Source organism: Rhinoraja longicauda, chromosome 1 (genome assembly GCF_053455715.1).
Source record: "Rhinoraja longicauda isolate Sanriku21f chromosome 1, sRhiLon1.1, whole genome shotgun sequence".
NCBI classification, from domain to species: domain Eukaryota; kingdom Metazoa; phylum Chordata; class Chondrichthyes; order Rajiformes; family Arhynchobatidae; genus Rhinoraja; species Rhinoraja longicauda.
Window position 1 is genome coordinate 62,660,627 of NC_135953.1, and position 26,042 is coordinate 62,686,668.

General features: G+C 43.1%; 1 protein-coding gene across 1 annotated transcript in view; it reads right to left on the reverse strand.

The window, feature by feature from the left end:
- spata18 (spermatogenesis associated 18) overlaps positions 1-26,042 on the reverse strand; it is a 48,737-nt gene that overhangs the window by 19,021 nt on the left and 3,674 nt on the right. Inside the window, exons 2-7 of the mRNA XM_078410509.1 lie at positions 24,887-24,992; positions 22,266-22,381; positions 15,275-15,393; positions 14,200-14,295; positions 9,255-9,389; positions 3,214-3,424 (exon numbers count right to left, since the gene is read on the reverse strand). Of these exons, the coding sequence (XP_078266635.1) occupies positions 3,214-3,424; positions 9,255-9,389; positions 14,200-14,295; positions 15,275-15,393; positions 22,266-22,381; positions 24,887-24,992 (783 nt within the window). The remainder of the gene's footprint in view (positions 1-3,213; positions 3,425-9,254; positions 9,390-14,199; positions 14,296-15,274; positions 15,394-22,265; positions 22,382-24,886; positions 24,993-26,042) is intronic.

A 26,042-nucleotide genomic window follows, 5' to 3' on the forward strand; every position in this document is an offset into this window, starting at 1 on the left:
AGTTCTTTCTGCTAATTTAATTTCAGTACCATTCAACAATCAGTGTCTTAATCTGGAAAAATGTCAAGTCGATCAGAAGTTAGAAATGTACAAATTACGAATCCCTCTCAGTTTGGTAAAGGCTGAAACCTGCTGTGTGCTCTCATCACTATATTCCACCTCAATCCATTTGTTTGCTGAGCAGTAAAACATGTTTTTAAAGAGTTGATGTAATCAACGCCTATTCTAGAGTCTGTTGAAAGGTTGTCTGGTGGAAACATTGACTGGTTTCTCTTTCCACAGATGCCGCTTGACGGGCCGAGTCCTTCCAGCATCCCCGCAGTGTCACGCATCTTCTGTCTTAAACAACCTCCACAATTCTAAAATCTTCAAATGCTGGCTCAGCAACAGTGGAAAGCAGTAGATTTGGCACAGCTTGAAAAGAATTACCAGTTGTAGTATGAAACAGATATCCTGTCACACTAGGATAGAGTTTTACTGTGCATGAGCCCCTGGGCACAAGCTTGAAAGGCAGAGGGGGCAGAAGGTCACTATCAGGAGCTGGGCTTAGAAGGCATGGGAATTGTACAGAGCAATTTTACAGAGGCCAATTAACCTACAATCCCACCCGACTTTGGGATGTGGGAGAAATGTGGGAATCCACGCAGTCACAGGGGGAATGTACAAACTCCACACAGACAGCACCAGAGGTCAAGATCGAACCCATGACTCTGGTGCTGTGGGGCAGTGGCTCTGTCAGCGGCCCCACTGTGCTGCATTGTTGCTTTCTGTGGTCCAAGTGGCAGAATTGCTCCCTGAACATGCTGGGTGGTCGTTGCTATCAGAAGACAATTCATCCCCTTCTCATCGTTTCCAAGAGTCTCCTGCCCATTCTCCCAGTCATGCACGATTATTGTTTGGCACCCAAGTCACACGTAGCCCTTTGCAGCTTCAACCAACTCCAGGAAGTACCAAATAATTGTAGCACGTATGCAATAGCAAGAAGAAATGTAACCAGCAACTAGCCTGCAAGTAGAGGATAGTCCATGTAAATACAGGTGGGGAGAGTTAAGACAGGATCTTAGTCCAACCACTGAACTCCAGCAGCAGGCTGGATGTTAAACCAGCGTTACATGTTATCTGACACCACGAGCTGCCTACCCTGTGCACTACCAACTGGCTCATGGCACACAACCACCACCACATTCAGCAAGATAGACACAAAAAGTTGGAGTAACTCAGTGGGTCAGGCAGCATCTCTGGAGAATATAAAAGAAGGGTTCCGACCCAAAACATCACCTATTCTTTTTCTCCAGAGATTCTGCCTGACCCGCAGAGGTGCTTCATTATTTTATATCTTTCTTTGGTATAAACCAGCATCTGCACACCACATTCAGCTACGTCGATGCCCAGACCATTATGACCTCTATCAGCTTTCACGCATCAAACAAAGTCCTCAGCTGCCCTGAGCTCCCATCTTCCGGGTTCAAGAATACACCACATTCACCAACTTTTACTCTACACAATAGGCAACAAACTACTCCTCCTGGATCATCTCTCACTAATTGAACATCTGTTCTTGATCACTAACCATGCACACTGGTTCACTTGCTTTGTAGGATTGAAAAAAGGTGAACATTGGCTACAAAAACAAGGCCAGATGCAGCAATTAGATGGTCTGCACTGCCATCCAGTGTCCATATCATTGTAGCTGCATGTCACCATACCTGCAGTCACTCCAACAGACTGAGAACCAAACTTCTGCACCAGCAATATGAATTCTTTAAACTTAGAGAAATTCACATTTAAAGCAATCAATTAGCTGCTCGATAAACAAAGCTCATAGTTCAGGCCACTACCAAGTTAACAAAGAGGACTTGTATTAAACGTGACATTTGACCACTCAACTGTATCGATAAATTGAAATCGCAACGGTGCACCATAGGTTTATTTACATCATCTATTCAGAGAAATATTCAGAGACAACATTAAAATAATAGAATTAGTTTTCTGAGGCTCCATTGCCCGATCCCTCTTCAGCACCCCCCCCCCCCCCCACCCCCCTCCTCCCCCAGAATCCACTGTGACATATCCTGGGCTAAAAAAATTAACTTAACCTCTGTTTTAGACAATAGACAATAGACAATAGGTGCAGGAGTAGGCCATTCAGCCCTTCGAGCCAGCACCGCCATTCAATGCGATCATGGCTGATCACTCTCAATCAGTACCCCGTTCCTGCCTTCTCCCCATACCCCCTCACCCCGCTATCCTTAAGAGCTCTATCCAGCTCTCTCTTGAAAGCATCCAACGAACTGGCCTCCACTGCCTTCTGAGGCAGAGAATTCCACACCTTCACCACCCTCAATTATCTTTTTCTATAAATAAGCATTAATACATTGCTTACACATGACATTGTATATCTGCAGATCTGGGGTTGTTTTGGACTAACACTCAACATTTATGGAGCTAGGCCCAACATATGTTTGTGACTAGTGGCACCAACATATATTTATATCCCTAGATCCCAATGTTACCTACTCTTACCTATGAGGGAATTGGTGACATGAAATTTGATTGATTCAATTGAATGAAATTCACAGCATGGGAACAGGCCCTTCGACCCACCAAGTGCACACTAACTATCGATCATCCGTTCACACTTTTGCATCAACTCTACACACTAGGGATGATTTACACAGGCTAATTAACCCACAAACCCTCATGTCTTTGGGATGTGGAAGAAAACCGGAACCCTGAGGAAATCCATGCAGTCACAGGAAGATACAGAATCCACACGGACAGCACCAGAGATCAAACCTGGATCTCTGGCACAACAAGGCAGCAGCTCTATCAACTGCACCACTGTGTCACCGCTCATGTTCTGTCTCAAATAGGAAAAATTCAGCTAAACATCCACCACCCATTGGGATAGAGAATCTTAAAGATGCAAAACCTTTTCTCACCTTGGTTTTCTCACAGAAAACCTCTTCTCACCTTGGTTCAAAATGGGTTGGCTTTCTAATGCCTTTTTGTATTTTGTTGTAATTAATGGAGGCATCAATTCTCCAGTTGGTGAAAATTGATGAGATTTTACAGCATACAGTCACTAATCTCCATTGTGCCCAAATCCTTAAACATTGGACCTTAATCCAAAACAACTCCACATCTGTAAGGCCTTCAGGAAGTGCGTCCCCATACTGCAATGCGTTGTTCTATCATAATCTCTTTACTCACAGCTGTTGCAATGAATATTATTTGCTGCACCATCTCTAGATCATCAACGTAGCGTCTCAGTAGGTTCTGTGCATGCAGACGCTCATTGGCGTAAATGTCATTGAAGCGGGATATCAGTCGGGTCTGACGAGAGGCGTTAGTCAGTTTACCGTAAGTTGGAGAGAAACGGCTCACAGATGGGAAAGAGATCGGGGAACAACGACCTGGGACTCTTCAAAACAAAAAGAACAATTATTACAATTCCTATAAAACACAATATTAAACATAGAGCAGTGTTTTGAATTAATAAATTTACCCATTCCATTATAAAATACATTTCATTTTCTTGGCAGCTGCCAACTATCAAGGGGATGGGTGGGTGTGGGAGAATAATAAATGTTAGACAAGTTAAGTCATTGACTGCATTTAGTAACATATTTTGATTTGCCAACTCAAGAACTGGTGCAGATTTAAAATGCGCTTTAGGATTGAGATCACATTGTTTCCATTTCCTCTGCACTTTCTTGGGGAATATTTAGTCTGTGTGCAATGCAAAATAAGATTGCAAACTCCTCATAAAGAAGAGATTGATGGTTTCACAAAAAAGGACAGAAAGGAAAAATGTCTCCCTTGATAATTATTTGAGTCAGTGGGCAAAGACTTCCTTCTTTATTTGGGGCAAAAGCGAAGGCACTTTCTTTATTTGTGGCTAGTTTTTAGAGATACAGTGTGGAAATAGGCCCTTTGGCCCACCAAGTCCGCACTGACCAACAATCACCCATACTCCAATTCTATCCTAAGCACTAGGGACAATTTACAGAAGCCAATTCACCAACATACCAGCATGTCTTTGGAATGTGGGAGGAAACCGGAGCATCTGGAGAAAACCACAAGGTCACAGTGAGATCGTACAAACTCCATACAGATAGCACCCATAATCGGGATAGAACCAGGGTCTCTGGTGCTATAAGGAGGCAACTCTACCATTGCGCCACTGTGGCTTTAATATAAATACAAGGAGTACTTAATGGTCCAAATAATTAAAAAAATAATTATCCAATGAGGGAGCTTATAGTCCCTTTCTGCTCAGGACTTAACATTATAATGATATTACCATGAATAGGACGGCTTTCAGGTCAATTCCATGAATGACTCAATGACGTTACTTACACCTGGATTGAGCAGAAAAGTCAGCCAGTGTTCTTACTCCTGACTGTGTTACATCTTTGTTGCAAGTGCACACAAGTGGATACCAGGCTTTGCCTAGATGGCCTTGTCATCAAATAGCTCATTTGTACCCAGTGTCGGAGCTTACACTTGATAAATAATTTGTCAACAATCCATGGTGCTCCCCACCCCCCACACACCATAGTCCATGGTGCTACCGAGAGTATAGTTTGGGGGAGTCCAGAACAAGGGGTCACAGTTTAAGGATAAGGGGGAAGTCTTTTAGGACCGAGATGAGAATGGTTTTTTTCACACAGAGAGTGGTGAATCTGTGGAATTCTCTGCCACAAAAGGTAGTTGAGGCCAGTTCATTGGCTATATTTAAGAGGGAGTTAGATGTGGCCCTTGTGGCTAAAGGGATCAGTGGGTATGGAGAGAAGGCAGGTACGGGATACTGAGTTGGATGATCAGCCATGATCATATTGAATGGCGGCGCAGGCTCGAAGGGCCGAATGGCCTACTCCTGCACTTATTTTCTATGTTTCTATCCACAGAGCCCAGTAACTTGAATCCCAGATTACTATGAAGATGGTTGTGAAATAGTGGACGCATTAGATGTCATTTTTCAGATAGATTGTTGAATACTCCAGGTAGATTGAAGTGTGGCAAATGCTGTTTAAAAAAAGGAGGGGGAGAAAAGTGAACTATCGGTTAGCCAATATCAGAAGCAGGAAGCTAATGTAAAGGAAGAAATAACAGGGTCCTTGGACACAAAGTAAAAGTCAATATGGATTTCTGAATGGAAATCATGTTTGACTAATTTACTGGAGTACGAGGATGTAACTGGCTAAATGAATAAGGGTGAACCAGTAGATGTGATGCACTTGGATATCTAGAAAACTTTTGATAAAGTCCTACATAAAAAGTATAAAATTACAGTGCATGATATTTGGGGAAGGGGGGGTGGTCACGTAGAGAATGTTGTTTGGTACACAGAAAACAAACAGTAAGTATAAGTGCAGGAAGGAACTGCAGATGCTGGTTTAAACCAAAGATTAACACAAAATGCTAGAGTAACTCAGCGGGACAGGCAGCTTCTCCAGGAAGGCAGGACTACTGTTCGAGGAACGATTAAGTCAACTGTGTTTGTATTCGCTAGCGCTTCGAAGAATGATCAGAGATCAATTTTGAAACTGAGTAAGTTGTTACAGGGCTAGACAGGCTGGATGTTTCCCCAGGCTGGGGTGTTTAGAACAAGAATCCATCTCAGGATATGAGGAAAGGCACAGACACACACAGACACAACGCTGAGTACGCTGCCCCAGCATGGTGCCACAGTGCTCATACTAGCAAGCTAGACGCCGCCCTCAATGACACCATGCGGATCATCACTGACTGCCTACACCCTACTCCGACGGATCTCCTGCCGGTGCTCGCAGGTATCGCACCCGCTAAGCTTCGCAGAGAGTTCTTCACTCATAGGCTGGTGTGCAAGGCCCCATCGGACGCCAAACATCCTTTGCACCACCTCGCCCAGGGTTCACAGCAACTGGGACCTCAACACTTGTCATCTCGTCACGCTTTCTCCCGTCATGCAGCGACCCTCTGTGGCTCCGGTTTCAACATACTAGGAGCATGGAGAACCAGCTGGGAACAGACATCGTAACCTCCTCAATTCACTGTCGCACCAAACACCACAGCCCCACCCGGCTCGGACATGCCCCGCAAAGAGTGGGTCGCCCTGAACCGGCTCCGCACAGGGGTCGGCCGGTTCAATGAAGGACGGGACAGGCTTAAAGAATGAAGTGGCCTGCTCTTGCTCAGAGTTATACAGTTTGTTGGATAAGGAAATCAAAACCACACAGTGTGGCCTTACGGCACTCCTACAACAGTGTAGCAAGGCATCCCCATTCCTGTACGCAAAGCCTCAACACAAGCTGTATTATAATGTCAGCATGTTGCAGGTTACCCATTTTGGTTCCCGAGCATGATGTGCTGCCACTGCTATATATATCTTGCTGCAACTGGGCTAATCCTAGACATGCATCTCTGAAACACAAGAGGGGAGTTGTTTAAAAATAAAATAGAGTACAACACTTGAATACTTTTTCTTAAACCAAGTCTAAGCTTGGCACGTTAGTTCAGTCTGCAATCGGGCAAATTTCAGATGCTCGACTTCAGTGTCACCATTCGGCTAATTAAAAGCAAAGTTGCCACAATTTCAGCTCCTCTCCAAACTGAGTAAGTTTTTGTTTTACTCCCAATCTGCCAAAATAGTCACCAGAGCACACGGATTTAAGAGAATAATCGGAGAAAGAAACTGGGAGGGACAAGAAGCAGCCTTTTGTTTTCTCAATTGTTACATTCAGGAATGTGCTGCTTGACTGTGTGGATGAAGCAGATTGAGGAGGAACTTCCAAAAGAAAAAAGTGTTTCTGTCCCAAGAAAGAAAGATTCAAACACTGAGGTGGATGGGTACAAGGCTACTTATGTGACAAATCTAGGGGTTGAGGAATCGGTAGATTGGGCTGCTGGAGGACCCACAGAGGCCGAGCGAGTGGACCGGACATGCTCTACAGCTGCAGATGATGTGGACAGCATTGCCAGGCTAGGCCGACCCCTGCAACACCAATCCAGTGCTGCCAGGACAACGGAGCTCTAAGGCCAAGACAAGTATTTTGAGATCTTGAAGAGCAGAAGGTGGTGCTGGAAATGTGGCCACTGTGTATTGCGTCAGAGAAGTCTATTGTTCTTACACTACAGTCATTGGACTCTTGTACTTATTTATGATTGTGCTTATGTGTAGCATGATTTCACTGAATTGCATGCAAAACAAAGAATTTCACTGTGTGGAGGAACATGTGACAGGAACTTTTAGATTTTAATAAATCCACTCGAATAAAGAAGAAATGAACAAAACAGAAGACTCACCTTATGTCATCGCACAACACAGCAGGGTAACTTGGGCTTAGCATCAGCACAGCAGAAGATCAGGTCCATGGGAGCATGAACCTCTCAGCTCAGAGGGAAAAAAAATCCTGGCAAACCCTTCTTTAGAACAGGTGAAGCCTGTTTAAACATGGGGGGAAAAGGTCACAAAGTGCTGGAGTATCTCAGCTTGTCAGGTGGGATGCATGGGGTATTGCAGGGTGCATCCTGTCAGCAGCAGTCCACTGCATAAAAGTTGCCTACAGGTGGTCTCAAGGAACGATGAGCAGGATTCCCACTCCAAGTTCCTGCTCGGAAGAGTAGAGACCTCCCACCACAGCCCAGACAATAATGTAAAGATGGTGTTGAGGAACGGGGTTTGGATTAGAGGGCAGGTTAAGAGGAATTACTCCTACAGCCATCCCCTGGGTTGAAGGCAATTCCCCCCACTCTGAGGCTCTGGGAATGGGAACATCCCAAGTTTTCCTTCTGGCCTGTGCAGGGATTTCCTTGCCCATCCAAGGGGTTGGAAGGAGCGAGCAGAGGGCAGGATTCCTGCTGCCAACTGTCCTGCAGCAACCCTCACCAAGGGCCCTTCAGAGGGCAACAAAGGCCGGCTCAGCCGCAATGATAGTTGGGGAAAAAAAATACAAGTATTGTTCGGCCTTGCAACATTTCCTTCAGCCTCTTTGGGGAGAGTGGGACCAGTATCTTGTGGTGTATGATGGCTAAACGTGCTTCTGTGACAGTGTCATCATTAAGCTGGAGATGGCAACAAACACGCAAAATCCACTTTTGGTACCTTATAGCACTTTCCTTTGGAGACTAGTCATCTAAACCTAGAGTGAAACTGTGTAAACAAGGAATAAAACTGTTTAGTTGACGGGTTCTAACTGCAGGTCAGTTTTTTGACGGGTGTGTTTTGAAGCCCCTTCAAAATTCACTCACCAAAGCATCAATGAATACACCCAGGTCATTTCAATTACTATTGACCACATTTGCATCTGTTCCAGGGCAGGAGGTCAGAGGTACCTGCTGGGACCAGAGAAATGGTGGGACTGTTTGTCCAGCCACGTGCAGCAGGGTGGGATCACAGCAGGCGTGACACATGAGGTGCACTCCTAATCTCAAAGAAAGCGACACAAAATGTTTCACCCTACCTCTGTGGTTACTACTTGCTCCGAACCATTATTCATTGCTTTGATCAGATTGGGAAATTAGCCATCCCACCCTGCTCGGATCTCAGTACAGATCAACAGGAAGGCCCCATTGACGAGTTTATGTATTCCAGCTTTGTCGGACCAAACATCCAGGCCACTCAACAGAGCAAGTTAAAAATTCAGCTCCTGTGCCGCACAACTGAATAGTGAACGATTTTAATTATCAACCCACATGATGACCTGGTAGACACAAAATGGTGGAGTAACTCAGCAGGTCAGGTAGCATCTCTGGAGAAAGGGAATCGGTGGCGTTTTGGGTCGAGACCCTTCTTCAGATGGAGAGGCAGGGGAGATGGAAACTAGAGGTATGAAAAGGTTCAGAACAAATCAGAGCCAGCACCGATGACAAAGGAAAGGTGGAGCCCACAATGGTCCATTGTTGGTTGTGGAACGGATATATAGATGCAAACAGTGAAACTAGCAGGATGACTAGTGGGATAGCAGCAGAGAGAGAGAGAGGGAAAACTTGAAATTAGAGAAATCGATATTCATACGCTGGGTTGTAAGGTGCCCAAGCAAAATACGAGGAGCTGTTCCTCCAATTTGCGTTTTCTCCTGGTGACTATATCTGTGATGCCATCAAACATTCAAACCCATTGTAGAAATCCCCAGCTCATACTGAATCACCTGTACAATAGTTTAATGGCATTGCTGGAAGCATAATTATTATTTGGAACCCAAGGCAGTGAGGTTTGAGGAGGAAATGGCAAAGGGAATCAGAGGGATTGTGGCATGAGAGGACAATACCTTTCCCGCAGCAAGGATTTCTCAGCCGAGAGGAAGGAGACCTCGTCCTTCAGTTGTCTGATCTTGTGTTCATAATCATCCAGCATATCCACCTTTTGTTTGTAGTATCTCACTTGCTCACGAACTGATCTCAGTCTGGAAAATACATGAAACGGCTTAAATCAAAATGCCGAAGAAATTGTTTGAGAGAGAAAAAAAAAAGTGTTCTCTTGTTAATAGTGGAAATGTTTACACAGAAACTGCAGATGTTGAAATATTGAGCAAACACTAAGTGCTGGAGTAACTCAGCAGGTCAGGAAAGGTTTAAATAGAACATAGGACAGTACAGCACAGCAAGAGGCCCTTTGGCCCACATCTGTGCCGAGCATAATGCCGAGCATAATGCCGAGCATAAACTAATCTCATCTGCCTGCACATAATCCATACTCCTCCATTCACTGCATATCCATGTGCCTAATTAAAACAGAGCATTTAGATAGAGCAGACAAAGTTAATCTCATAAACACTATATCCAGTTGTTTCTGGGTGTTGGAGAATCCAAAAGAAAGGATAGATGTTTGTAACAAAATCAAAATAGTGTAGATGGGGGAAATTTGAAAAAAGATAGCGTTTATTCCCCCAATGTCTTCTTTAGAGCTCTGCCATGCAAGCTCTGACTCATTTCTCCCAAGATATGCCTTTTCTGGCTATTAAACTAAATACAAATAATGCCCGAGAAACACCAGGATGTCTTTTACTTCACCTTCCTACAGCTCTGCTCGAAGGACCCTTGTCCAGGTGACCATCAAATCGGCATTGCAGCCCTCTGGTGGTCAGCCAACAGTTTCCTTCCAAGACAGCCAGAAGACTGCTAGAGTCAGTTATTAAAGATGTGATAGCATCACATTTGGAAAGTGGTGAAATCATCAGACAAAGTCAGCATGGATTTATGAAAGGCAAATCATGCCTGACGAATCTTATAGAATTTTTCGAGGATGTAACTAGTAGAGTGGATAAGGGAGAACCAGTCGATGTGTTATATCTGGACTTTCAGAAGGCCTTCGACAAGGTCCCACATAGGAGATTGGGGTACAAACTTAAAGCACACGGTATTGGGGGTTCAGTGTTGAGGTGGATAGAGAATTGGTTGGCGGACAGGAAGCAAAGAGTAGGAATAAACAGGTCCTTTTCGGAATGGCAGGCAGTGACTAGTGGGGTACCGCAAGGCTCAGTGCTGGGACCCCAGTTATTTACAATATATATTAATGATTTGGACGAGGGAATTGAATGCAACATCTCTAAGTTTGCGGATGACACGAAGCTGGGTGGCAGTGTTAGCTGCGAGGAGGATGCTAGGAGGCTGCAGAGTGACTTGGATAGATTAGGAGAGTGGGCAAATGCATGGCAGATGCAATATAATGTGGATAGATGTGAGGTTATCCACTTTGGCGGCAAGAACAGGAAAGCAGAGTATTACCTGAATGGTGGCCAATTAGGAAAAGGGGAGATGCAACGTGACCTGGGTGTCATGGTGCACCAGTCATTGAAAGCAAGCGTGCAGGTGCAGCAGGCAGTGAAGAAAGCGAATGGTATGTTAGCATTCATAGCAAGAGGATTTGAGTATAAGAGCAGGGAGGTTCTGCTGCAGTTGTACAGGGCCTTGGTGAGACCGCACCTGGAGTATTGTGTACAGTTTTGGTCTCCTAATCTGAGGAAAGACATTCTAGCATTAGAGGGAGTACAGAGAAGGTTCACCAGATTGATCCCTGGGATGGCAGGACTTTCATATGAAGAAAGACTGGATAGACTAGGCTTATATTCACTGGAATTTAGAAGACTGAGGGGGGATCTTATTGAAACATATAAAATTCTTAAGGGGTTGGAGAGGCTAGATGCGGTAAGATTGTTCCCGATGTTGGGGAAGTCCAGAACCAGGGGTCACAGCTTAAGGATAAGGGTGAAGTCTTTTAGGACTGAGATGAGAAAATATTTCTTCACACAGAGAGTGGTGAGTCTGTGGGATTCTCTGCCACGGAAGGTAGTTGAGGCCAGTTCATTGGCTATATTTAAGAGGGAGTTAGATGTGGCCCTTATGGCTAAAGGGATCAGGGGGTATGGAGAGAAGGCAGGTACAGGTTACTGAGCTGGATGATCAGCCATGATCATATTGAATGGCGGTGCAGGCTCGAAGGGCCGAATGGCCTACGCCTGCACCTATTTTCTATGTTTCTAAGACCCCTTTCACAAATACCTTTGTGGCAAGCCTGCTCCACAGAAGTAATTTGGCTTTATTTTTATCAGCAACTATGTTAACATTATTGCCGGCAATGGTTATCTAATTCATAGAATGGTTACAGTACAGCAGCAGGCTATTCGCCCTGGAAATGTGGAGATGTGGAAATGTCAAAGACGAGAGGGCATTGGTTTAAAGGCAAGAGGGGAAAAGTTTAAAGGAGATGGGAGAGTTTTTCTTTACACACAGTACCTGGAACCCTGCCCGGATGGTGGTGGAGGCAGATACCATAGTGGAATTTTAGAGATTTTTAGATAGGCACAGAATGGAGAGATACGAGTCATGTACAGGCAGACAAGATTAGTTTATCTTGGCATTATGTTTGGTACAAACATTGTGGGCCAAAGGGCCTGTTCCTGTGTTCTGTGTTCTATTTCCATGCTGGTTCTCAACCTAAGCAACTCTCAGGTTTCACCCATCCACAAATTTAGAAACAGTTTGCACCCTCAAGTCTGGATCATTAATATAGATAAAGAAAATGCAAGGACACCGATACCAATCCTGAAAACTCCACTATATACTTTACTCTGAAAAGCAACCATTCAGCTTGACCTTCTATCAGTGACCCTTTTCATACCAAGTGATAAGCTTGCTGTGAGTAATCTTATCAAAAGGCTCCTGGAGATCAACACACAGGACATCAACTGCATTGTCCTGATCAGTTATCTCATCAAAAAGCTATCAAATCATGCATTCTACCAGGCAACAAACAACCAAATTGAAAATAGTAGATATAGTAGATATATAAAATAGTAGATAAAATAGTATATAAAATAGTAGATCCATGCTCTGACAACACTCGAGTTTTTAATGTCAACATTCAGCAGTTAAAAAACACAGTTTCTGTGGTCTACATGGAATAAAATGCTAACAGTGGTGCACAGGGGCAGTGGTAGAGTTGCTGCCTTACAGCTCCAAAGACCCAAGTTCGGGGATGTCAGAGTTTATACAGTATGTTCTCCGTGTGATCACGTGGGTTTTCTCTGAGTGCTGTGGTTTCCTTCCACACTCCAAAGACATACAGGTTTGTAGGTTAATTGGCTTTGGTAAACAAAAATTGTAAATTGTCCCTAGTGTGTAGGATAGTGCAAGTGTACGGGGTGATCACAGACTTGATGGGTTGAAGGGCCTATTTCTGTGCTGTATGTCTCTAAATTCAAAAACAACAAGTTTGAAAGGTGATTGAATAGAATTGCTCATCTTTAACATTATTCAGGTGACTCGCCCTGCCTTTGGCCTAGAATTTTCCTTTTACAATTATGTAAAGTTCATATCAACAATAACTGAGGTGAGCTAACCAATTTGTTTTGATTCAAAATGTGCTTGGTGCAAGGAGTCCAAGGGTGGGTAGACCTGTGACCAGTGGCGACTCACAGGGGTCGATGCCACTGGGGCCACTGCTATTCACTATATACATTAGCAATTTGGATGACAATGTAGTTAACATTGTTAGTAAATTTACAGTATGACACCCAACTTGGTGGTATAGTGGCCAGTGAGGATGTACGTCCAAGTTTACATCAAGATCTAGATCAGTTGGGAAGGTGAGCCAAGGAATGGCAAATTGAATTTAACTCTGACAAGTGTGAGGTGTCAAACTTTTCTTTGCCAAAACAAGGCCTGGCTTACACAGTAAATGGTAGTCTCCTGAAGAGTGTTGCAGAACAGAGAGATCTGGAAGTATATGGTTCTCTAAAAGAGGCAAGTGAGATGGACATTGCGATGAAGAATGCATTTGGCATACTTGTCTTTATTGGGAAGGGTATGGAGTACAAAATAGTGGGCATCATGATACAATTCTACAAGTCACTAGTGAGGTCAGACTTAGAGTACTGTTCTGATCTCAGCTGCAGGAAGAGAGATCTTGTGGACCCAGATGCATTTAGAGATTTAGAGGGCATTGGGCCAAATGCAGGCAATAGGGACTAGCCCAATATGCCAACTTGGTCAGCGTGGACAAGATGGGTCAAAGGGACTGTTTCCGTGCTCTACAATTCTCTGACTATCAGCTGTAGCATTATTATATTCAGGAACTGTATATACAAGAGATTGTTTGGTTAACTGGTTTGGTTAAGATAACTTGTTCATTTCAACTTTTAACATTCCAAACGTTTCATGGGGCACACCAGCAAACAATGAGCAGGGTAGTGTAGAACCTACCCCCAACCAATACCTACAATAGTTTCCCTATTTTCCATAAAGATATAGTTTTGCATACAAGCTTAAGGAAGTCTTTATTCCAAGTTAAGAGTTTGGAATGTTAAAAGTTGAAATGAACAAGTTATTGATTAGGAACAGCATCAAGGGTTCTGGGGAGAAGACAGGAGAATAGGGTTAAGAGTGAAAAATAGACCATCCATGATTGAATGGCAGAGTAGACACAATGGGCTGGATAGCCTATTTCTGCTCCTATGTCTTATGCTCCTATGGAACTGATATTACATGTGCCGTTCATGTCACAAGTTTATCATGTCCAGACATGTTGCTGTGATCAGAAAAGGGATAAAAAGAAATAGTGATTAGTCTTTCATCTCATTTCAGCACAGTCACTGAGAACAGATTCCAAACTGGGCTTGGACCCAAGACCTCATGCCAATATCAGTCAAATGTCAGACCCCTCCCACCAGCTAGTTGGTGTTTGCAAGAAAGATTATTTAAAGACTTGACACTCACTCGTTTCTCATTCTTATCATTTCATCCTCCGTCACTTGGAATGCCACAACTGATTTGTTCTGAGTATCGTCCAGTTCCAGATGAGCTTCTGCTAACCTGCAGCATAAAGACCAACAATGACCCACTCTTCCAGACTAACACAACAAAATCCCTCCCCCTTATTGCAAACAATCTGATGAAGAATCCTAAACTAATTGCCTGTTCATTCCCTCACGCAAATGCTGCCTGACTCGCTACGTTACTCCAGCATTTTATGTTTTGCTCAAAATCTCCAGTGCTGGCAGACCTATTGTGAACAGAGCATTGTACTCAATTCTTGGCTTTAAGGTGAGAGGGGCAAAGTTTAAAGGAGGTCTGCAGGGCAGATTTTGTTGGGTTTTTTTACACAGTGGGTGACTGTGTAGCGGTTGAAGCAAATACATTAATGGAATTTAGAGACTTTTGGATAGACATATGGATATGCAGGGAATGGAGGGATATGGGTTATGTGCACTTAGATAAGTGATGGTCTTAGCATCATGTTCGGAACAGACATTGGGGACTGAAGAGTCTGTTCCTGTGCTGTCCTGTTTTATTTTTATTAAAACGTGTTATGAATAGGTTTAACACATTTTCATCCAAGGCAATGGTCGAAATTTGTTTGTTTTGCTTACTTCCAGCACGGAGCAAATTGCAAACATTTCTTGGTCAAATTGCACTACTCCAAAGAGTCAACCAGGCACGCCTAGTCACAATTCACCTTCTGCTGCCAGAGTTCCTCAAGAGTGGCACTTGGGACGACATCATGTCAAGTACAAATGCTCCTTTGCAGCATCGTCCAAGAAATCAGATCAGATTGTTTTGACAGACATCCTCCATTGGTCACTTGGACAAGAAACTCTTATTAAACAAAGGGTATAATAGACAAGTGCTGGTCTCAGAAGTCCAATCCACTGATTGCTGTAATATTTTCACACTACCATTGTCATGTGAAACACACAAATGCTTACTTCCCAAAAAATAAAGGAGGGTAACTAATGATTAAAGATTTTTTGATGGTAGATAGATAAATATTGTTTTAGGTTAGATTTCTTACTCCTGCTTGACTGCCCCCAGGTGGCGACGTGTGGTGTTCAATTCAGTCTCCAGCTCCAGCATTTCCTTATCATGGGCTGTTGTCAGCTCCCACAGTTTCCAGTCTTTCTCAGCAGATTCCTTGAAGACAGTACAATTAAGTACACACCAGAAATATTATCCCATACACGAGTACTTGAACAAGCACAGTCTGAATTATGGCCAATTACATAAGATAAGTCAATGTCAAAAAGAAAAAAAAGATGCAAGACTGAATGGATGGAAGTTTGTAGCTTGTAAATTTTACACCATTGTTAAAATTTCTTTGTTTACAGTAATTTCACACCGGGAGCTATAAAATCTCAGTTAAAAAATCCTACACATATGTTCAAATTGATATTCTTTCTCACATGTTGATCAGAAATACAAGAGTACTGAAGTCCCAACCTAAAACATCACCCATCCTTTTTCTCCAGAGATGCTGCCTGACCCGCGGAGTTACTCCAGCACTTTGTGTCTATCATCAAGAGTACTATTCAGCATTGGAGTATTGATTCCTCCTAATTTGAATTAGTACACAAGAAAGATTACTCTGCCAACAAACTAAGTTATATAGTGTCTTATATCAGACAAGATAAAAACACAATGATATAGAGAGCTGATGAATTCCATAACCACAGTTCAGGATGCGGAATGGGTTGTGCAACAAATAATCAGAGCCTGAATATTTTGTTTCCTCATTTATTGTTTGATTTGGCTGTCAATTTAGTCTTCCAGGTCACCCATTCCTGCAGTACCATTGCTGCCATTAATCAGATAACTGGCATCTCAATATCATACTGGGAAATCAAGAGAACAAAACAGATGCCCTGAACATCAAGGTAATTTACTCAATGGAATCTGCTTGTGAAAAGTATAGACGGTAAAATTGCATGAAGATGTACATTTGGACAAATGCAGGGGCAGGGCTGGAGAGGATGGGTACCTAATTGTAACTATAACTCAGCCTACTAAATATAGTAGTGTTAAGAATAGGACCTCTTCCTTGTATAGTATCAGTTGCCGATGAGATCAACTAGTTCTGCAGTGTCAACATACTGTGGCATGGAATGAGTTGCCTGGCAGAGGGATGTTCAGAATTACCTTCAGGTTTGTTTTTTTTAAGAAAGGGACTGGATTTATTATTGGTTTTTTGAAAACATTATCTCCTCTTGAGAGAAGAGCTGGCCAAGGTCGACTAGAAAGGGATCCTAGCAGGAATGACGGTGGAATAACAAAGGCAGGAATTTCTGGGCATAATCCAGAAGACGCAGGATCATTTCTTTCCAAAGAGGAAGAAAGATTCTAAGGGGAGTAGGAGGCAACCGTGGCTGACAAGGGAAGTTAGGGATGGAATAAAACTTTTTAAAAAGATGTATAACACAGCAAACAGTAGCGGGAAGCCAGAGGATTGGGAAACTTTCATAGGACAACAGAAGGTAACAAAACGGACAATACGGGCTGAAAAGATGAAGTACGAGGGGAAGTTGGCCAAGAATAGAAAGAAAGATAGTAAAAGCTTCTTTAGATATGTTAAGAGAAAAAGAGTAGCAAAGTCAAATATGGGTCCCTTGAAGGCAGACATGGGTGAAATTATTATGGGTAACAAGGAAATGGCAGAAGAGTTGAACAGGTACTTCGGCTCTGTCTTCACTAAGGAAGACACAAACAAACTCCCAGATGAACCAGAGGATAGAAGATCTAGGGGGGTAGAGGAACTGAAAGAAATTTGCATTAGGCAAGAAATAGTATTGGGTATACTGATGGGACTGAAGGTTGATAAATCCCCAGGGCCTGATGGTCTGCATTCCAGGGTACTCAGGGAGGTGGCTCTAGAAATAGTGGACGCATTGGTGATCATTTTCCAATGTTCAATAGATTCACGATCAGTTCCTGTGTACTGGAGGATAGTTAATGTTATCCCACTTTTCAAGAAAGGAATGAGAGAGAAAACAGGAAATTACAGACCAGTTAGTCCGACATCAGTGGTGGGAAAGATGCTGGAGTCAATTATTAAAGAGGTAATAACAGTGCATTTGGATGGCAGTAAAAGGATAAGTCCAAGGCAGCATGGATTAATGAAAGGGAAATCATGCTTGACTAATCTTCTGGAATTTTTTGAGGATATGACAAGTAAAATGGATGAAGGGGAGCCAGTGGATGTAGTGTATCTAGACTTTCAGAAAGCCTTTGATAAGGTCCCACACGGGAGATTAGTGAGCAAAATTAGAGCACATGGTATTGGGGGTAGGGTGTTGACATGGATAGAGAATTGGTTGCCAGACAGGAAGCAAAGAGTAGTAAACGAGTCCTTTTCAGAATGGCAGGCAGTGGCGAGTGGAGTGCCGCAAGGCTCGGTGTTGGGGCCACAACTGTTTACCATATATATTAATGATTTGGATGAAGGAATTAGAAGTAACACTAGCAAGTTTGCAGATGACACAAAGCTGGGTGGAAGTATGAACTGCGATGGGGATGTTAGGAGGTTGCAGGGTGACCTGGACAGGTTGAGCGAGTGGGCAAATGCAGTAAAATATAGATAAATGTGAGGTTATCCACTTTGGCAGCCAAAACAAGGAGGCAGATTATTATCTCAATGGTGTCAGGTTAGGTAAGGGGGAACTGCAGCGAGACCTGGGTGTCCTTGTACACCAGTCACTGAAAGTTGGCGTGCAGGTACAGCAGGCAATGAAGAAAGCCAATGGCATGTTGGCCTTCATAATGAGAGGATTTCAGTATAGGAGCAAAGAGGTCCTTCTGCAGTTGTATTGGGCCCTGGTAAGACCACGTCTGGAGTATTGTGTACAGTTTTAGTCTCCTAATTTGAGGAAGGACAACCTTGTAATTGAGGCAGTGCAGCATAGGTTCACGAGATTGATCCCTGGGATATAAGGAAAGATTGAAAAGACAAGGCTTGTATTCACTGGAGTTTAGAAGGATGAGAGGGGATCTTATAGAGACATATAAAATTATAAAAGGACTGGACAAGCTAGATGCAGGAAAAATGTTTCCAATGTTGGGCGAGTCCAGAACCAGGGGCCACCGTCTTAGAATAAAGGGGAGGCCATTTAAAACTGAGGTGAGAAGGAACTTTTTCACCCAGAGAGTTGTGAATTTGTGGAATTCTCTGCCACAGAGGGCAGTGGAGGCCAAATCACATGATAGATTTAAAAGAGAGTTAGATAGAGCTCTAGGGGCTAGTGGAATCAAGGGATATGGGGAGAAGGCAGGCATGGGTTATTGATTGTGGATGATCAGCCATGATCACAATGAATGGTGGTGCTGGCTCGAAGGGCCAAATGGCCTCCTCCTGCACCTATTTTCTATGTTTCTATGAAGTGCAAAAGATACTGTACGAGAAACATCTAATTATGCAGATAAACACCAATTGAGCAATGTTTTGATTTTGACGCATGGCTGCTTTTGAGTAAATAGAACAAATGAAAATAAATAGAATCATGTCTCCTCATGCCTGCTCCAGCATTCATCAGCGCTCGAGTCCTGCACCAACTCCACAGCACTGGGTGTACCTGTACACACACACAGTCACCTTTACAGACGTCAGCTCAGCCTTTCTGTGAGTAACCAGGAGAGCAACTGGCCCGGATAGTGACCCCAGGTTGACCTCAGACCTGGGCAGACCAGCTGACAGAAATATTCACCAACATCTTTAACTCTTCCTACACCAGTCCAAGGAGTACTTGCTTTAACAGGACCGTATCTTCTGATGACAAAGGGAAGCAAGGTCCAAAGGTTCAGACATCCATTATCATGAAGTACTTTGAGAGGTTGGTCGCGGCGTACGTTGATTCCAACCTGCCAGAACCTCGATCCACTGCAGTTCATTTACAGTCAACAGATGCCATCTCCATGGTCCTTTTTACAGATATTCCAGGGATAGATGAGGACATCTACGCCAGACTTGTTTCTCTGGACTATAGCTCCACCTTCAATACTCATCTCCAAACTCCGTTTCCATGGACTCAACACCTCCACTGCCACTGGATGCCTGACTTCCTGACCCATAGACTGTCATCAGCAAGGACAGGTGGAAAAACATCCTCCACAAAAATTGTTAACACCAGTGCTCTACAAGGTTGTCTTATCAGCCCCTTACTATACTCCTTACACTCGCGATTGTGCAGCCAAATACTGCAAACTCAATTTACAAGGGTGCAGATGACAGCACTGTAGAAGGCCAGATCTCAAACATTGCTGAGATGGAGTACAACAAGGAGATAGAGAGCCTAATAGCAGGGTCTCAAAATTTTAAAAACACTTTCTTCATGTCAGCATGATGATGGAGCTGGGCATCAACTTCAGGAAGCGGCATGAAATACAAGCCTATTCTGTTTCAATAGTGTTGAAAGAGTCAGAGTGTGGAAACAGGTCCTTTGGCCCAACTTGCCCACGCAGACCAACATGCCCCATCTGCACTAGTCCCACCTGCCTGTGTTTAACCCATGTCCCTCTAAACCTATCCTAACCATTTACCTGTCCAAATGTATTTGTAAAACGTTGTGATAGTAACTGCTTCAACTCCAATAGCTCCTTCCATAAAAATGTTACCCCTCAGGTTCTATTGAATCTTTCCCCCCTCATCTTAAACATGTGTCCTTTGGTTCTTGATTCCTGCAATCTGGGTAAAATACTGTGCATTGGTCCTATCTATTTCTCTCATGATCTTATACACCTCTATAAGATCACCCCTCATCCACCTGCGCTCCAAGGAATAAAGTCCTAGCCTACTCAACCACTCAACATAGCTCAGGCCATCAAGTCCTGTACTGCAGTGGAGCTTTAAGTTTCTGGATGCAAGTATTACAAACAATTTGTATTCATCCAACTACATTGGCTCCAAGGCTAAGAAAGCACACCCATGCCTCTATTTCATCAGAAGTGGGCCTAAGGCCAAGAGTTGCAGATGCAGCCCAGCCCATTCCACACACCAGCCTCAACTCACCTCCCTCTGCCACCCCACACACCATCCTCAACTTACCTCCCTCGGTTGATGCCATTTACACATCCTGCTGTCTCAGGAAAGCAGCTAAAATAATCAAAAATCTCACACCCAATCATTTCCTCTTCTCCCCTGTCCTGTCAGACAGAAGAGATAAACACTTGAAAGTTTATTACACCAGATTCAAGAATAGCTTTTACCCTGCCACCATCAGGCTCTTGAACAGAATTTCATATGCTGAGGGTGTAGTCCCAATGCACTGTCTGTTGCTGCAACACCATTTTTTGCACTCTTTCTCTTTTGCACGACAAGTTATACTCATGTATAGCATAATTTTCCTGGATAGTGTGCAAGTTTTTACCTGTATCTCAGTGCTTGTGACAATAATAAACCAATACTATTATAGTGTCATAGTGATACAGTGTGGAAACAGGCCCTTCGGCCCAACTTGCCCGCACCGGCCAACAATGTCCCAGCTACATTAGTCCCATATCCCTCCAAACCTGTCCTATCCATGTTTAGTACCTTTAATGTTTATCAAAGTCCACCTTGAATGTACTCAGCAACTGGGCCACCACAGATACAGAATTCCAAATATTCAATAAACTCTGAGCAAGAAGTACATTTTCATCTCAGCACTGAAAGCCTAGCCCATTATTTTGAGAATGTACACCCCAGCCAAGGGAAACATCAAATCCACTTCTACCCTATCAGGCTCCATAAAAGTGTTATACATTTCAATGGCACTACCTCTCATTCTTCTAAACATAAGAATACAAGCTCTTATTCTTTCTCACATACTGGGCCCACTGTGCCAAAATCCAAAAGCAGATTACCTGGTCATCACGCAACTGTTTCTGTGAACTTGTTGTGCACAAGTTGGTTGATACATTTCATATTTTACAACAATGTTTACATAAAAGCTTCAGTCAAAGCATTTGGAATATATTGTTATGACAGATGCACACTCAATTCTTTCTTTCCTTCATATTACTATTTAGCATCCCTGCCTACCAGAGGATATTTGAAATTTAATTTCATGAATCAGTTCATTTTAACAATCAAGGCACGAAAAATATTATAGAAACAAATGTAATTGTTACTCTAGACACAAGAACTATAGATGCTAGCACCTTGAGTAAAAAAACCTAAAGTGCTGGAGGAGAGGAGGTAGTAGGAGGGCAGGAGGAATCACAGAGGGGGAGCAGCGAGAGAGCATGTTGCTAAACTCCCGTCAAAGAGAGGAGGAGGAACAGTGGTTCAGGCAGCATCTGTGGAAGGAATGGTTAGGCAATGTTTCGGTCGGGATCCATCTCCAGACTTCAGTCTAAAAGTAACTTACCCATTCCCTCTACAGATGCTGCCTGGCCTGCTGAGTTCTTCCAACACTTTGTGTTTTAATTGTTACATGTTTCATTAAAGGTTCAAATTGAGGTGCCAGTTTAACAGCAATGGTTGTTTATCAAAGAATATTATTGCCTTCAAAATAACGTTGGCGTGAATCAGGCTTCACAAGCTACATGGAAATGTCCATTTTTATTCCCCTGTCTGAAACTTCACAGATAATTAGTACAGCACTTTAACAATGTGATAAACTGTTAGTTACTGCCAATTAATCTCTCTACCATTAAACTTAAACTATTACAGTCGTGGAATTTTGTCTTTTTCAGAAGTCAAAATTAAAGATAATTTTATTATTTGCTTAATCTAATCTTTCTTTTGCATTCATCAGGCATTTGATTTGATTCAAATCCAATACAACTAGAACTAAACCCAGTGTTTATTGCTTAATCACGTTTCTTTAAGGATCATAGCTGGCTGGGTTACGCAGATTTCTGATGCTCAGTTTTCCTTGTGGCCGGGTTAACATATTGCATAGTAACTTCAAGGGGGGAAAGAAGGAAAAAATATATAATGATAATCTGATGAATATCATGCAATAACAATTTCTCTTTTATTGCTGAAATTAGGTTCGCGGACACATGACCAGCGGGGATTTCCATCTTTCACCTACCTGCAGGAGGGTAAAGCTGGTGTCAGAGGTCACTCCTGAGGTAATGACTGTAAAGTTAGACCCGAGCCACGGCAGGAAGCGGGACTTGATGGTATCAATGCCACAATACACACCACCTATTTAAAACAAAAACGTAAAGAAGATTATTATCAGATTTCATTTCAATGCTAGCCTTTGATATGTCTGATGCAAATTACTGCATTTATTGCCTGGTTTTAGAAGACCTGCCTTTGCCTATCTATTTAAAAACAAAAATGGCAGCCTCAATCCCAAAATGAGCAGTGCCTTTCACATCAAACATGACTAATAGGCATGAATTCTGTTTGGCTGACATCCTTCATTGCCTCAGGAATATCACCAAAGAGAATCAAAAGAAAAAGCAATAAGCATGTTCCAGTGCACAATGATGTGCTCCAAAAATGCCAGAAAAACTTATTTCCATAAACTATTTCAGTCGGTAAGATCACATCTTATTTCCTTCAAATTAAAAAGATCCTCCAATTGCACATCTCCCTGAAAGAAATCCGTAGAGTTTAATTTCTATGGGATTTCCTGTGAGTAAAATGCCCCGTCTAAGTTAGTTCCATTAGCTCGTGTTTGGCCCATATCCCTCTAAATCTTTCCTATCCATGTACCTGTCAATGTGTCTTTTAAATGCTGTTACAGTACCTACCTCAACTATCTATTCTGCCAGCATGTCCGATATAATTACCACCCTCAGAGTTAAAAGTTGTCCCTCAGATTCCTACATCTTCTTGACCATCTCATCTTAAACATATGTCCTCTGGTCTTTATTCACCTACCCTGGGGGAAAGACACTCTGAATTCACCCTGTCTTGTCCCCTCATGATTTTATACACTTGTACAAGATCACACCTTAGTCTCCTGCACTCCAAGGAATAAAGTCCTGGCTTTTGATTGATCGAAAGATACAGCATGGAAACAGGCTCTTTGGTCCATCGAGTCCATGCTGACCACCGATCACCTGGTCACACTAGTTCCATGTTATCCCACTTTTGCATCCACTACCTACACACTGGGGGCAATTTACAGAGGCCAATTAACCTACAAACAGCACACCTTTGGGATGTAGGGGGAAACCAGAGGATCCACAGGAAACCCATGCATTCACAGGGAGAACGTGCAAGCTTCACATAGGTAACCAATGTCAGGATCGGATCAGAGTCTCTGGCACTGTGAGGCAACAGCTCGATCTGCTGCGCCATTTTGCCTGACCAACCATTCTCTACAACTCAGGCTCCCATATCCTGCAAATCTTCCCTGCACTCTTTCCAGTTTAATGACATCCTTCCTAGAGCAGGATGACCAAAAATACAGTCTACCTTACCCTACATGATGGTAATAATTTATTTGCCACTCTCAGCTGTATGTAGTATGGAATAAGTCTTCAGAAAGAAAGATTTCCCACATCATATATGACCGGCAACATCCTGATCCTCATTTTCTCAAGTTGATTCAGAAGCAAAATTAAATGAAGCTATCTTAAAGTCAATCATATGTCAAAGGCTAAAACTCTATTCAATACCCAGTGAATAAAACTAATTCAGGGCTCAATGGAGAAATGTGTCAAGGACAAATTATCATTTTTGTGTCATGAAAGCACCATGAAATAGTCACCCAAAAAAACATGAAAGTTGACTACATTCAGGGATTTTTTCCTTTAAATGCAATTAGAGTAAACTGGGTATAAATTCAGAACTCGAGGTTTGCAATCCAAAACTGATATAGCTGCAAGGTGCTATTTAAAAATTAAAAAAATGGCAAAAAGTAATCTTGAAAAAGTGTCACATAGTTTCCTGGTCTAGTTGTGCAGATGGGACTACTTTAAGGAGGCAGGGAGGATTCCACACATGCAAGGAAATCTGGCCAAATTCCTGTTCATTTAAAATATTGGATGTGATATCTACTCCAATAACTTGCTTGCTATTCTGTGGATCATTAATTTCCATAGAAAATAATACTGCAGTACGTGCAAAGCAGCAAGCAGCTCAAAAAGAAACTAAAGAGACTTCATGTGTAAGAAGAACTGCAGATGTTGGTTTAAACTGATGATAGACACAAAAAGCTGGAATAACTCAGAGGGACAGGCAGCATCTCTGGAGAGGAAAAGGTGACATTTTGGATCTCGATCCAAAACATCAACCAATCCTTCTCTCCAGAGATGCTGCCTGTCCTGCTGAGTTACCCCAGCAGTCTATCTTCATAACCCTGCTGATCAAGAACCAGAATGTTTCAATAAAGCTTGCAGGCCTAGTCTCGTCCACGGGTCGGTTGTCAACCAGTTCCATCCAGCATCCTAACATTAAATCGACGATCTGGGACCAAAGGTGTGGAATCAAAAAAATATTATTTTTATCGGTTTGGAGGAGAAAAAAGGCCCGAGTGCAGGTGGTTTTGCCTCATCAGGTAACGTTCCCAGGTTATTTCAACATGGATTTTTATTTATCCTTCCTCCAAAATAAATCCTTGACCCTGAGCAGACAAGAAATGGAACATGATGCTTGCCCTCCAAGTAAAGGAAGTGACTGTGAAGTGAATTTGATCTTTAAAAGGTGACAGCGAAAGCAAGGTGTGAAACGCGGAGCTATCCAACTTAATACCTTCGCTTGCTGCAAGGCTGAGGATGGTGAAGAGTTCACCTTGCACCTTTGAGGTCAGTTCAATAAGTTCACAGCATCGATTCAAGTTCTGATCACATGAGTTGATCTAGGAATTGGGCAAAGATAAAAACAGATCAGAATCCTCACATAATCCAGTAGGATGCATTTTTCAGGTTTATCTTCACTAAGGTTATCACGAGAGGGAGACGGAGGGGGGAGAGTGCTAGAGCATTGAAACAGACATGTTAGCCCATTAAATCTATGCTGACCTTCAAGCCCCACTTTCAGACAAATTCTATGCTAATCCATTTTATCCCCTCCCCCTCATCCCCATAGACTCTCACCATATTCTACCACTCATTTAACACTAAAACAATTTACAGTGACTAATTAACCTACCAACTCACACATCATTGCAATGTGGGAGGATAACGGAGCAACCGAAAGAAAACACATCCGGTCACAGGGGAAAGCATGCAAACTTCACACAGACAGAACCAAAGAGAGTGGATCCAGGTGTTACAGGAACTGTGAGGCAGCAGGTCTACCATGTGTGCCACTGAACTGCTCAGGTGCTTCCCTGACCTTCTGCATGCTTTCAGCAACCACAGTGGTGCACAGTAGGTCTCCAAGCTGCCTGCTCGTGCTAATCCCCTACCTGCACCTATCTGCAACAGTAAGTTGGTCTCCTGGTTTGAGGTCCCCTAAAGACAAGTCACAGTCCCCTAAAATGTCTTCTGGCTGACCAGCTGTCAACAGACGGGATAATCGTGGACTTCCCTGACACTCACAAACGGACATAGAACAATACAGCACTGAAACAGGACCTTCAGCCCACAATATCTACGGCAAACATGATGCCAAGTTAATCCACTGCATGCACGTGATCCATAATCCCTCCATATCCATGTGCCTGCCTTAAAGCCTCTTAAATACCACTATAGCATCTGCCTCACCCACCACTGCTGACAGGATTAAATAATCAAATTCCATTAAAAATTGCAGAAATGGAGAATGGCACGACCACCAAAAATTTAATATATGGAAGTGTTGGGGAAATAGGGGCAAACAAGTGGGGGGAAGATGGTGCATGACCAGTGGGGGGGGGGAGATGGTGCATGACCAGTGGGGGGGAAGATAGTGCCTCTCTCCATCT